This window comes from Corylus avellana, chromosome ca1 (assembly GCF_901000735.1).
Source record: "Corylus avellana chromosome ca1, CavTom2PMs-1.0".
Classification (NCBI taxonomy): domain Eukaryota; kingdom Viridiplantae; phylum Streptophyta; class Magnoliopsida; order Fagales; family Betulaceae; genus Corylus; species Corylus avellana.
This window is the reverse complement of record NC_081541.1, coordinates 20,048,307-20,063,740: the sequence shown is the minus strand read 5'-3', so window position 1 is coordinate 20,063,740 and position 15,434 is coordinate 20,048,307. Positions and strand designations below refer to the sequence as shown.

The 15,434-nt window shown below is 36.8% G+C and overlaps 1 protein-coding gene across 1 annotated transcript; it reads right to left on the bottom strand.

The window, feature by feature from the left end:
* Nucleotides 1-1,749: 1,749 nt before the first annotated feature.
* On the bottom strand, nt 1,750-14,506 carry LOC132165985 (uncharacterized). The gene is made up of 5 exons (XM_059576715.1): nt 14,143-14,506; nt 11,459-11,581; nt 10,135-10,234; nt 6,969-7,081; nt 1,750-2,156 (listed from the first exon to the last, which is right to left on the bottom strand). The coding sequence occupies exons 1-5, from the start codon at nt 14,452-14,454 to the stop codon at nt 1,965-1,967; spliced, it is 840 nt and encodes a 279-aa protein (XP_059432698.1). The 5' UTR covers nt 14,455-14,506; the 3' UTR covers nt 1,750-1,964.
* Between the last annotated feature and the right edge of the window lie 928 nt (nt 14,507-15,434).

The following is a 15,434-nucleotide window of genomic DNA, read 5'->3' as shown; positions in this document are numbered from 1 at the left end:
CCACCATGGTGTGGCCCGCGTGCTACCCCTTAGGTGGGGGTGGCCGCGTGCCCACCCTAGATGTGGCTGGGGGTGGTGCACGGCCACCCCCATGGCATAGGGGTGGCACACGGGCCACCCCCAGTCAAATCTGGGAGTGGCCCGACAGCCACCCCACTTGCAGGGTGGCATGCGGGCCGCCCCAGGGTGGCTAGGGGTGGCCATGCGCCACCCCAGTGGGTCTACCAACCGGCAACCAACCCATATATATATATATATTTAAAAAAATTAATTTGTAAATTTTAGGGGTAATCCCCCCAATGATCTACAACCACTTAATTACCATATACTCTCATCAACTTCTAACTTTATATTACGACTCCATCAAATTAAACTACCTTCTTCGTTACCAAAACCGACATTCCATCAATCAAGGTTGTTTAGTCAAACGGGATCAACCGGCCATCATGTACGTGCAACTAGTTCATAGGTAGGGATTGGGTGGTGAGTGGGTGGGCGTTGGGTTAGAAATAATGAAAAATTTCGTAAGATTTTTTGAATTAAAGATGGAGAGGGAAAATATTGAGGGGAAAAGTACTAGGTGAGAGCTGAGGAATCATAGGAAAAATTAAGCTCGCGCGCTAACAAAAATAATTTCGATGCGCCTGCTATCTAGATGCCCTTATGTAAGGGCGCTTGCTAGCTAGGCGCACAGGCGCCCCTAATTAAGGGTGTTTGCCAGCCAGGCACCCTTAATTAAGGGCTCCTAGATGACAGGCACCCCTAATTAAGGGCACCTGGATAGCAAGTATCATAAATTAAGGGCGCTTGCTAACCAGACGTCCTTAATTAGGGGTGCTTGCCAGCCAAACACACTTAATTAAGGGCGCCTAGCTAGCAAGCACCCCTAATTAAGGGCATCTCAATAGTGAGTGTCCCAAATTAAGGGTGTTTGCTAGCCAGATGCACTTAATTAAAGGCGCCTGGTTGGCAGGCACTCCTAATTAAGGGCGCCTGGATAGTGAGTGTCCCGAATTAAGGGCACTTGCCAGCCAGGCGCACTTAATTAAGGGCGCCTAGCTGGCAGGCTCCCCCTAATTAGGTCAGCTTTTTTTTTTTTTTTTCACCTCAATTTAAAAATATTATTTTTTATTAATTTAATTTTAAAAGTAAATTTCAAAACTTAGAGGTGGAAAAAAAATTAAAATTTTTTTTTTTCGTTAAGATTTAATTTTAAAATTAAATTAATAAAAAAATAATATTTTAAAGTGAGCATGCGCCCCTAATTAGGTCAGCTTTTTTTTTTCACCTCACTTTAAAATATTATTTTGATTAATTTAATTTTAAAATTAAATTTCAAAATTTTTTTTGTTAAGATTTAATTTTTTAAAATTAAATTAATAAAAAAAATAATATTTTAAAGTGAGGTAGAAAAAGAGTTGACATGGCAAAATTGAAAACAGTGAGTTTTGAGATTTAATGACGGACGTTAGACAATTTAAAGAAAATGTAACAAAATGACTTATGACATCTTTTCAATTGACCTAGTGAGTAAACATTCAAAAAAAAGTAAAAAGTTGAGAGACCTTTTTGTTTTCACGCATTAACTCATGGATTTATTATACATTTACCATTTTTTCTATAATAAAAGTGCTGACCATATTCTAATCAAATTATTACTATAACATAGCAAGTGCTAAAACAAGGAAAATATATTTCGAACTCAAATTTCTTTATTTTTTTATTTTTTATTATAGTTAATTTTGACATATAATTAATTAAGTTCCGAAATCTACACCATAGGAGATCCTCATCCGATTTATACTAGAAGACGAAAAGAAAATTGATAAAATAGACATCTTCTGAATGAAACAAATTGCGATATGCCAAGAAACAAAGTTAAAGCTAAGGTTGATAGCCATGGAAATAATAAAGCATTAATTGCAGGATGGAAGGAAAATTTAAAAGCAGACTGAAGAAATGAGTCAAGCCACTTGGAATGAACGTGCCCGAGATGCAGCTCTCTCCAGGGCCTTCAACCTGTTTGATTCCATACGAGCTTTCTGTTCTTCAGAGACCTGAATTCCGCTAGAGATGGTGCCACCATTATTTGGCAATTCTTTGATGGACATACTAGCACTTTCTATGTTACCGGCAACAGTCTCACCCTGCAAGTTCTGTATATAATTACAAAGCCAGAGAAAGTCCATTAAATATTGGCTTAAATAACGAATTGCAGATAAGAATGAAGAGAAAAGATATTGAGTCTAAGAGTCTAACCAAGAAAAAGCACCCAAAAATAAGAACCAGAACACCAAAATGCAGCACAAAACAACTGCAAGAGCTGCGATAATGTTCACACGACTGTCGACAAAATAAATTTCTTTTATTTTGGTTGGTGGCATTTCAATTAACTTTTTAATTGACACAAATCTCCACCTGTCTCAGAGTCACAAATACAAAGATTGGCGATAAAAGACATGCAAAAAACAAAAATAGCACAACTTTATTACAAGCACTTGGACATAAGGATACAACTATGGCTCAAGTATTTTATACACAACCACCTTCACTAACAAAATCAATTGGACACACATCTTTTTGGCTTTGACATGGACAACAAGACAACATTAACTCAAGTTAATCATGGTACTACTCTTATCAAAACTTACAAAATTGTTTATTGTTCACACTTCTACTCACTCTTCACACTCACAAGACACCACACACGCACTAGAGCTCATATTCTTACTCTAGTTTGCTACGTGGAATAAGCCCAAGGCTCCTTTATATAACCAATGAGTCGACTTAGCTGACTGCCATCTTAACTTCCAACCACTAGTTTAAGTTGGCATGAGAGAGTTGGCTGGCAATGTATCGCAAACCAAAGGAGAAGCAAATGGAAAATATCCACGTAAAAGGGGCAGTTGGGTTGGTGCGAGAGAGAGAGGTGGTGGCGACTAGGCAGTAGTGACATTCAATACTTCACGTCAACACAAGCTCTATTGGAGTTTGTAATCATAATAAACTGCTTTTCAAACTTTACGAATTTGACAGGCTCTTTTATGTTATTTACCTCAACATAGGCATAGTTAACATGTTTTGAATTCAGTCACTTTAGTTGTTGGATCTTAGAAGTTAGGGTTCTATAACCTCTTGTAGTTCTTCATGTTGGACAAGACAAAACTCTTCTAAAGTTTCTTGATGTATACATGTTCTCTAGGAACAAATGAATCAATCTCAAAAGAACTTGGTTCTAGCACATCTCCAACTGTAAGAACTTTTTGTTAGTTTACCATAGCTTGTCTTGATTGTGCTTCCAGCTTCTCTTGTAGTTTGATGTCCAATTCATTAGAATCTAATAGCATCACTTCTTGTGAAGATCACCAAGAGAAAACCTCATCAAACACAGGTCGTAATGTGTAACAATGACCAATGGCGGGATTACAGCATCTCAATCTTTTTTCTTTAATTATCATAATCAACAAAGATACATAGGTAAGCCTTCTTACCAAATTTTCTATGTAGGTGGTTGATATAAATACGTAACAAATACATCCACATACTCTAAGGTGACACACTGGTGGCTTAGTGTTCCAAAAATTTTGAGATAATGACACATTCTAACCTTGGCTATGACAATGTTAGTCACATATACCACTGTCTTCATGTATTCTGCCCAAATTTAACTTGATACGTAGTAGCATGTAACATGCTTTGACAAATCTCTCCAAGGTTTTTATTCTTTCCCTATGCCACACCATTCTTTTATGGAGTGTTAAGACATGCCAAATTTTACATTTTCTCAAATAATCTGAAAACTCATCTAATGTGTATACCCCCCTTGTTGTCGATGTGCACACACTTAATCTTCTTACCAACTTCACTTTCAATCTTCACTCAAAGATTCAGTTCTGAGTGGTATGGGTGGTGCTCCATCAATCCACCAATGCCACATGGGGTGGGGCTTTGGAAGTATATTAGACGGGGGTGGAGGCTGTTTTCTAGCCATACCAAATTTGATCCAAGAGATGGGTCCAAATTAAATTTTGAGATAATGTGTGGTGTGGAGACTCGAGTCTCAAGGAAGCTTTCCCATGTTTATATAACATGGCTAGTGTGAAGGATGTCCTTGTTGCTGTTAAAATGGATTATTTGAGTGGTTCCCTTCAGTGGAATGTTAACTTTATTCGTTTGGCTTATGATTGGGAAGTAAATGTTCTGGCTTCCTTCTATACCTTGTTGTATTCCCACAAAATGAGAAGGGAAGAAGAGGACAAGCTTTGGTGCGTTTCATCTCTCAAAGGGAAATTTGACATTAGATCTTTCTCCAACTGCTTGTTTAGCTTCTTTAGTGATTAGCTTTCCTGATTTTCTTGTTCTATCTTCTTCTACATAGGCGTTCTCTTGTATACTACCTGTGTACTAAGGTTGCACCCGTCTATGCTTTTTGATATATATAACATTACTTATCAAAAAAAAAAAAATCTTCTCTCAAAAGTTTTAAAATTCATCAAGCAATTCTAATTTTTTATTTAGAAGTTAAATTTATATGTATCTTGAGAAAATTGCATATAAAGGTCATCATATATTTATAACGCTAATAGATGGTTATTTCACTAGTCCAAACACATCTAAGTGGACAAGCTCTAAGGATTCTTTCCCCCTTTAGTTTGATTCTTCGTATAATATGTGATGGGTTATGCCATACAGATTATGCCTCCAAGAATCTCCAATTGGGGGAGCCTTCAAGCATCAATTGTTGCATCACTATTTTCAGTTTGGGATACCTAGCATGCCCAAGCTGTGCGTGCCACAAGTCTATAGCTTCATCCATTCACATTTTTGTTCACATATTTCTCACTTTGTTGACATCATGTACATAGACTCTAGAGTCTAACCTACGTCCTTTTAAAATCATAGTACCTAAGATCCTTTACACCATCACATCTTCTGGACCAAATATCACATAAGCACTTGAGGTTGTTAGCTGTGATATTGTTCCTCATCCTAGGTAACAACTGTACCTGATTAGGATGAAGTGTGGCACAATCATTGTGTTGCTGATATGGGTGATACACAGTCTTAAATTATTGGCTATACATGGACATACTAAGTTAATTATCCAATTTTTATCATAATTAACAGCCTTAGGGTCAGTCACTACCAGTGCTCTTTTATCTAGCTCAACTGCAATAGAACTTTTAGCAAATTCATTGATGGTTGAGAAGGGTTACTCTTCAACTGCTCTCTCGTGGAAATCTACCTCTTCTTTTGAACAAGCTTCATCATAAAGATTTGCTCTGATAGAAAACACTTAAAAATCCCACTTGCCTTCTATATCATATTCGTCTTGGTTATCGTTCAATTTCACCAAGTTTCCCTCTATTGGCTTTCTCTTAAGCCGACAATCTCAAGTGTAATGTCCTCTTTGACCAAAATTATAGCATTCAATATTCTGACAACTATAATCCTTTGAATGTCACTCATCTCTTTGCCAACTATCTTGAACTCTCCCTGCTTGAAAACTAGGCCCCTGCTAAGTCTATTTTTCCCTCACCCACCTTCTTTTGCCTCACAATAGCCACTCACACTCAGTCTTCTTCTATTACTAAAAAGTGTTTTTCTTCATCTCTAGATGAAGTCCCAGCTCCGTATTTACCCAATGTTTCTTGGCTGGCCAACTCTACAGGGCACACAACTTAAGATGCTTCCCAGGGTGCTATTAACCACTAAATAGTGAAGACTCCATTATAGATGCTTACGGGTGCGGTAACCCACTATATTCAGATCTGAAGCCATCGAGGATTTTTTTTTTTTTTAATCCTTTTCTCACTAACATTAGATTCAAAATCTAATTTTAAAATTTCATAGTAAAAGAACTTTATCTTTATAAAATATTGATTGATCCAAATCATATCATGCAGCAAGATTGACATTAATTTATTATCAAATATTTGAAACTGCACATCATTTGTCCTTGAAAAAAGAGCAACATAGGTATCCCATGTAGCTTTTGGTGTATCTGTAGAAAAAGAGTCATTGGAGCAAATGAAAAAAATTGTATGGGAAGTTTAGTTGGGGAGAGAAAGAGAGAAAGTGGCATGATAGTGGGCAGCGATAGTTCAGGGAGATAAACCGGCAAGTTTTGGAAGAGAAATAAACTGAAAGACAGAAAAGGCGATGGTGTCATTCAATACCAATCATGTTTTGAGTACCTTCTCATCCCTATTGCTTTTTAAACCATTAAATTATCATCCCCCATTGCTTTTAATCGTTACATTATTCCCATTAGCATCTATGTAATTGTAGATGATGTATCAAACTGCAAAGAACCCTATTTGAAGAAGGCAACAACCTTTACCAGTAAGATCACAACAAATTTTCTAAATCATTTTTTTTAAAGAAAAAAAATGTGTGTCATCCATTCTTTAAATAATTAGTTATACCCAAAAAAAAAAAAAAAAAAAAAAAAGTAAACAAGAGTCTCAAGGATAAGAAATTATCGGCAAACGAAAAGGGTATTTGATCACTTATGAAAGCATTTCAAATGATGTTAACAATTTAAGCAAGCCAACCTTGAACTTATTTAATAATTTTTTTTTCTTAAAAAAAAGAAAATCAATTTGAATTAACCTATGGTGCTAGGGGAGGGAGAAACTCCTCAAATCTTAGAAATTCATGAGGAAACCATATTCCATTCTGAATTTTAACTATCTAACATTTTGAACATGAGTATATGTAGCAACATATAATAGACCAAAAAAAATTGAAACGTTTACACATTTAGCTGCATTCACTGAACTTTCCAATATAACTTTCATATGTAAATAGTTTTACCCAAATCAAGCCTATAGCCTGTTTAGACAATAATTGATTATAGTGATCAGATTTCAGTATAATCAAACCATCAAGTTTTCCTAATCTTTTTTGATAAGTGATTCTGAACTGCGACATAGCCTAAATAAATGAAAAGCAAGAAAACTTACTTCATTAGCTTTCTCATAAACATCATACAGCATGTCTTGTACATCATCAGCATCATTGTTCCTCAAGGATGGATCTCCCTGATGATTACTTACGGCCTCAGAGTTCATGGCTTCTGCAGGTGTGAAGAGACAAGTCAAGATTAGAAAAAGATCACTATGAATGGAAAAGAAAAATACTTCAACTAAGTTAGTACCAAGCAAATAATATTCTATCAAATTGTTTAGTGTAAACATTTTTTAGCAAATTTATTCACACATCAATATTATTCTCCCTTTGTTTTCAGAAAGCACCTAATCTCTAGTGACATCTTGGAATGGAGGGCAGGTTTTTCTGGAGTCCTGTACCACCATAGACCTAACTGCAAGGGTTTGGAAATTATGTTAAGTCTAAAACACGTGTTGGGTGCCTCCCTAGCTCTCCTGCTTTGTATTGATTAGAAATATATATATGTTGGGTGGTATGGTATTACAGTCAGTGACCCATCTCGAGTACATCTTGGTACGGAGGGCAGGTTTTTCTGGAGTCCTGTACCACCATAGCCCTAACTGCAAGGGTTTGGAAATTATGTAAAGTCTAAAGCAAGTGTTGGGTACCTCCCTAGCTCTCTTCCTTTGTATTGATTAGAAATATATATATGTTGGGTGGTATGGTATTACAGTCAGTGAACCATCTCGGGTTCGTGGAAAGATGAGGAATGAACTGGTCCCCAGCCCACCTGCCTTGATATTCTTACAACACACAAAAATTAATGTCGAAGTTGCACACCTTTGCTCCTTAAGATGGAAGAGTACAACTATGTGATATGGGAAACATTGAAAGAACTTGAAACAAGCAAAATGGATGCCTAAATATAGAAAGTTTAATCCCACATCTTGCAGAACAAAAGAGGTGGGCCCTCAGCTTCGTTTTGAATATTCAGAATATCTAATTACCCATAATTAGTTTGAGCAAATGGTGATACTTCGTCAAGCATTGTGGTCACAGATGACTATGAATAAGTAAAGATATTCTGCCTTCTCCATACACAGAGGGGATCATGCTGCCATGCCAAGTACAAAAGCATCCTTCGTACTCCAAGCAGCCAATCCATCAAGTAACAACATTTCTACAATACCATCTTTGTCCAGATTGATTCGTCAAAAAATTGAAACCCACATTAATTACAAGGGTTTATCCCTAATTCCTTATATCTGAACCATTGATAATTAATAAAAGCTGAGTATCACTACGTTCTTTCCAAAAAAAAAAAAAAGAAATGCCTTGCTTGGAATATTTTAGGATATGCTGGTGTTTATTGTTTGTGTAAGAATACATTGGTTGTATTTCTCTTAAATTTTCAATCTTGTCTACAGACTACAGTGTGAATTTTAGGTGCACGCTCCCTAATGTCCAATATAGTAAAACTTAACGGAAAAGTTGTAGAAAAATGCAAAAGCCTTTCTTTCATCAGGTTTCAGGCCGAAGAAAGGGGGGACTGTCACTTAAGATGGTTATTTCAATCTTCATTGAAGCTGGATCAGACACATTCAATTTAAGATTGGAAAGAAGCTACCATTGTGAAACATTCGTAGTACTAGACAATTGCATTTGACTAAATTAGACTTATGAGCTGTTTCCAGAAAAGAAAAATAAATGGACTTCATACCTACTACAGATTGTATTGTGCATTAAGAAATACTTATACTTTTGGACACTCCATGCCTGCATTTGACTGGAAGTCAAGCAACACATCTTACAGGTATGTTGATGACAATTTTTCAATGTTCTTGCTGCAGGTAATAGAAGGCAGAAGGGAAAGAACTTGACTAATAACATTTTACAGTCATGGTTAATGTCCTGAATGTGAGAGACCATATTTTATTTCAGATCAAGAGCACCTCCTACAGGTTGTCATTGGTCAGTTGGAAAGGACACTTTCTTGAGATGCCTCCAAGAAGAGGGAAGTCTTATAAGAAAATCAGCAATTGGCAGAAACTAGGTTTACAAGGAAAACTAATGCCTCTTGCTACTTGAATTTCAACATATGGAGATAAGGGAAATAAAGTTACTACTGTTGATATAACCAGTATTCAGCTGATATGTAAGAAGTTTTAGCAAATTCAATATATGGGATGTGTACCCTTACTCATAGGAACATAATTTTTATGTCTAATATAATTGTTAAAGGGGAGGAAAAGTTAATTAACTCTAGTTCAGAAAAAAACAAATATACATAAAAGGATGAGATAATGGCATCCAAGAGTCTCACTGTGGCCAGTGCAGGAAACATACCACTTGTGCCAGCTGGGATGGAGTATGGATGCTGGCAGCTAGCATTTATAGGAATTCGAGGGCTAGTTCCAATTCACAAGAATTGATTTGGCACATGCCAGATTACGCCAAGCCACTTGAACCTTCAAAGGGGTTGTTTAATTGATAGTATATATATCCTATTTTTAAGTTTGTATTATGTTTTTTTTTTAACCTTATTTTAGTTTTTTTATTTTTTTTCAAATTGTTAGAGTTGAAGGTATCTTTGTAGATCTATATATACTAGACATGGGCTATAGTGATGGATCAGGAATCTAATTACAGAAAAGTAAGTGCAGTTTTATCTTTCGTTTTGCCTTCTTGCATAACTTTTGAAGTCGATTTCATGCCATAACTAAACTCAAGTAAGCCGTATAAATGCCTACAGTTGCTATTATAAAATCCAATCATAACAGCTTCAACAAGCTTCCAAAAGCACTTAAAAGTCTAAAATCAGTACTCTTGGGCACTGTCCACAGCACCTGGAACAGCGACTTGAAAACTTAATTTGCTTGCCTGTTTCAACCCCAAACCATAACCCTTTTTGTTAAACCTTTCGAAGTTCTAGTCCTACATCTTTCCCCACCATTTGACCCTACCCTATAACCCTCAGATCCTCGATACATTTGCAGAACAAATTTCCCGCATCTTGCCAAGCTTTGCCACCAAGTTACCCTAGAGGCTCTCTTTTGCTTCTATCCTAAGACATTGGCATAGCATGTCTTTGCTTGGCTAAAAATTATTCCCTTTCTTTCCATATCTTGTCTTCAATAACATTATTGTCATGCATTATGCTTCAAGCAATAACAGCAGTAACAATGCATGAAACTGACAAACATTTCCATTGCATCATAATTGGAAAAATAGCTAAAATACCTTGTTCAACATTTGAATCGTCATGTTGTACTGGGTCCTCATGCAACTTTGTTGGATCCCCCCCTTTGGCAACCCTCTCTCGTAATTCTCTAATACACATCTGTTCAGAATGTGCAGAAAATTGAATAAGAGACACATTCACTTTATAGTGTTTGTGCAAGTGTACTGACAAACAAACAGAGAGAGAGACTCATGATACATATTAAAACTCTACAACTTGATTTATGCGGAGGGAGCGCTTTGCACAGTATCCTGGAGATCTAGTTGGGATGAAGACCTAGATACCCAGTTATATATATATACATGTGTGTGTGTGCGGATCCTGATGGCAATCTAAGCACTCTGAGTAGTTACTATCATGCTACTAAAATATTCAGTTGCAACATTTTGGTAATAGATCTATGAGACACAATGCCACAGTAGCCTTGTGCCATCTAAGGGAAACATCTAGATCTACTTCAAAATTCATTTATTATTATTAATTTCAGCCTAATTCTCTTTGTTTCCGTTCTGACTGAATTAAATCGACGCACATGGTCAAACTAAAATTCAAATTACATAATCAGTATATGATCTGAGCTTATAATTATTTGCTGAAGATATATCCAAAAAGTAAACTAAAAAATCAAACTTACATTTTATCAATATATTTTGGGATGTATTTTCATAATTGATCTTTATAAAACAGTTTTTAGAATTTATTTCGAAGAAAGGGCCCAAGAACACTTACAATGTTCCGTTGGCCTCAATAGGGGTCTTCGCGGGTGAACAACACTTATGTGAACTACAAGGAATAATAGATTGATCCCTTTCTTTGCAAACACCACCTCTCTCTCTCTCCCACCTTTATATCTGTTTCATTATTTTATTCTCTCCCTTAGCTAACTCTCCCCGAACTTTTCAAACTTTGGTACAACACTGGAATCATTAAGCATGATTCCATAAAGAAATTAATAAATTATAGATCCCACTGGAAAGAATTGGGTTGTAACTATGCAATCCAGTACCACTTTCATACTAATTGCATTGCTCACATACCTTTATCTTTTTCAGCATTATGATCAGAAATAAACCAATCCTGTTAGTCATGATTGAAGAAAATGATAAACACATTCACTCTACGTTTGGTAAGTTATTATTTCAGTAAGCTTTTTCGATATGCATAATCTCCACTTAAAAACCCCTACTTTTGCATTTTGACGTATTATTTCAAAATAAGTAATATACAAAGTGGAGGAAGGTGAAGATGGCTATTTAAAATCCTTTGGAGCATTCAACCAACATGACCATAAAATATAATAAGTTAAATGCAACAACATCTCACCTTGACGCGTCTTGTAGTAGCAACTTGTTCCACTTTATGTACAAACTGATCAAATGAGTAATAAGGGAGCAAACGAGAGTGCCATTCACCATATAACCCAATTAGATTTCCCAAATCGCTAACCTACAAAGTACAACTAATTTACTTTAAGAAAGAAAAGCAAAAAATGCTGTAACAATAAAACGTCAATGATGCATTAAGAAAACTGAAAAAGTTAAGGACAACAAATAGAATAAAGAAACAGGCATTCTTCTTTCAGACAGTGTAAATCATAAGCACGAAATAGACATGGTACAATGCAATCAATGTATGATCAGCACGCTTCGACTGTGTTATTCTATTCCACCTCTTAGAAAGAAAAGAACTTAAACCAATAAAATTTATACAAAAAATTCTGTCCTGAGCACATGCAACGGAGCAGTAGACAATCCAGTGAAATCCAATCCACAAATAATTTGATCTTTTGTTTTTGATATGTAATTGAAATGTCCTTAGAAAACACAACCTAGGTACATAGAAAGTATAAAAGAGATATGTCAAGAAAATCATGAAAACTAAGAAAATAATGATAGTCTAAAACAATTGTCAAGTGGTAAAGAGTATAGAAGAAGATAGATTTTAGATCCACCACCATCCTCTAGCAGTCTTCAAAATTTCTATAATTTCTCCCTCCAAAATCACCACAAAAGACAGGATGGTACCATCTTCCACATTGCTGCATCTCTAAGGACTACCACTCAACCCTCTCAAACAATCGAAAAGGTCTACCACTTGTCTAGACATAACCCAAGTTAGCCCAGCACAACTAAAAATAGCACTCCATAAAGCACTAGCAATCTCACAGTAGAGAAAAAAATTATTCACAGACTCTCCACTCTTCTTACACAACACCAATCAACCACAATGACATGTTACTTCTTTAGGTTATCCATGGTGAGGATCTTCCTTAGCGCAAACAACCAAGCAAAAAAAACCACTCTCATGGGGATCTTATTCCGTCAAATACTCTTCCAAGGAAAGAGAGTACCATCATAAAGGAAAATGATGTTATAGAATGATCTAACATTAAGCAAACCTCTTTTGGAAGGGCCAAGTAAAGATATTTCCTGAGTGTTTTACATTGGCATAACATGTTGTATGAGTGACTGAGTGTGTTGCATTGCATTGTCGGAACTAAACATTAAGATTTGGTTGCAGCAGAATTTTCTGCAGCACTACAGTCACCAAGAAAGGTGGTTGTAGGGCCTTTCTCAAAAAGATATTTCACGATAATTAAACCCTAGAATAAATTCTGAGTTGTTTATCTAAAGGTCCAAACCATGTGATCATTGGACACTTATAGGGTGTACAACGAAGTAATCTTCACTGATACGTTGCTGGTATTACAGCACACACACACAAACATACTAATTGAACCTTGAGGCCCTAAAAAACTCTCTTTTTGGCCCAAGACCAGATTTGTCTAGGAAACCTTATGGTGACCTAAGAACCCTATAAAGAGTAGATGTATGTGGTGTTGAGACCTACAATCTACAAATGAGAAGTAAAAAATTATAATAATTTGATCTATGGGCAGCATCATTGAGGTAAAGGTCTTATTGGCCAATTTTCTTTGACTTCTATGTTGAAGCGTACCAGAGTTGTAGCTTTCATTTGGATACTACTTGGGAAAAATGTACTCTGAAGAAGATCCAGATAATCCACAACCTTTTACCTCATCCCTAAAGGAGGAAGGGGATGTTCACTACTGTCTCAAGGCAATGACAGGATAACAAGTATCTGTACAGAAGAAGATGTGTCACAATCATAAATAACCATATAAGATCCGTACCATGAGTGGACTTGCTTGTGCAAATAAGAAGAGTTTCTAGAGGAGTATGATTGGCTAATGACATTTCTGTCAAAGTCCTTGTTCCGTAGCCCAGATATTCAAGTCAACAGTTTCGGCCCATTTTAGCAAAAGGACCATATTGACATATTAATATGTTCCTCTTTCCAAGACTCCGGCTTCCTGAGGGCTTCAGACCTTGATCCAGTTAAGTGAATGAACTTTTGGATGGTTATTACTTTGTTTCTAACCATGCTTTTGAAGCATGGTTAGAAACATTTTTGTAGTCTCTAGGCAAATAAGTTGACTACAAGGTGAATGAAGGAAAGTATGTATGAAAGTATGCATGAGCGAAACAAGGAAGTCAAACTTCCATAGCGCTCTGACTTAACAAATGGATATGAGCAAATTGAGATTGATTTTCCATTTATAGACAAAGAAGAGAGGAATTAGGACGAGAGAACATATGGTGCTTTTCTCTTTGTAGCGCAGTTTGTAGATTTTGTAATTCTCAGGTATGATTTCTATGTGGGCACAGAGGCTTATATATCTTGCATATGAAAAGTAGCAAATGTCTTTCTATTTTGTCAGTCAGGAATCTTGAAGCACCGAGTCAACAGCAGAAAGAGATATAATACATCGCAGCCGCCAATGGTCTCAATATTATGGATGATTGAATGCAGAAATGAATAATCAAAGAGCGAAAGAAAAATCCTTATGCATATTGTGCGGGTTGAGTTGCTCAAACAATTTATCATCCATATAACATGAAATGTGCAGATTTGATATCTGGAATTGGTAAAACGGAATCTCAACTGTTAGGGTAAATTCAGAAAAGGGCGAAAGTGTAGAGTACCTCATGGCCGCGGCCGCGGCACTTGAAGGAGCGAGGAAAGTGGCGAAGAACGTAGCCGAGGCCATCATCGGAGAGGAGGAGGTCCGGCGTGAGCTTTGGCACGGATCTCGATCTCGCTGCCTTCTTCGGCTTCTCGGCGCTTGTGGCACCGGAAGGGGAGGGTCTTGTAGCACCCTGTGGGATCGGAGCAGAGGAAGGGACATGGGCAGAGGCGGAGGTGGAGGACGAGGGGCAGTCACGTGACCAGTGGCCTGGGCGGCCGCACTTGTAGCACCCTGTGGGTGCTGCTGCTGCTGCTTTTGCATTCTCCATTCCTTCTCACTCGTTCTTTCGCTTTGCTATTTCATCGGGGTTTCGTTATTTTGTGATTTTTCTTTTATTTACGTCCTTGGCGGGAAAACATGGAGGGAAATAAATAACTGGGCCCGGGTATGGTTTTTGAGGGATGAAACTTGAAAGCCCATCCTAAATGCTCTTAGGGCGACGAATAGTGATTTCCCGTTGCGATGAGGCACCAAGCGTCAGACAATTTACCTTTTTTTAAAAAAAAAAGAAATTTAAAGAAAAGAGATATTAAAGGAGAATTTGAATTTGAAATATTAGCACCAAATTTAAGGTATTAGCACTAAATTTGAGCCATTAGCACCAAATTTAGGATGATCAAATCCCTTTTGGGTGATACCATCTCTAAAGGGTTAACCTTTCACCCTTAAATTTTAGTTTTGAATCCAAAAACAAATTTTGAGGCATTAAAAACTAAATATTAACTCATAGAAATTTAACTAAAAAAAAAAAATTCTTATTTTTTTAATATATGTCAGACGCGCGGCTGCAAAAATTTGGCAGCCACATAGCAGGACTATAGGGCTTTTTTTTTAAAAAAAAATAATAATAATAATTTAGGCTTGTTTGGCTTGCAGAATGTGTATTCTATTAGGAAAAAGAATATGTATTAGTAGGAATAGAAGATGTTGGAATGAAATAATTATTACAATACTATAGTTTAGTAGCAACACATATTTATAATTGGAATGGAACTAAAATTACTAAAAAACCTTTTTGATTTCTAATTTTTCAAAACTCAAATTTAAAAAGAAAAAAAAAAAATTGGTTAAACATGTGGTAGCCGACAACCCCAATGGGTGGCCGGCCACCCACAGAATGCACTGGGAGTGGCGCGGCCACCCCCATAGGACCTTGTCATGGCCCTCTGCCACCCCCGGTGCCATAGGGGGTGGCGCGACCACCCCCGGTAAGATTCGAGAGTGGCCTAGCCACTTCAGAATCTCACC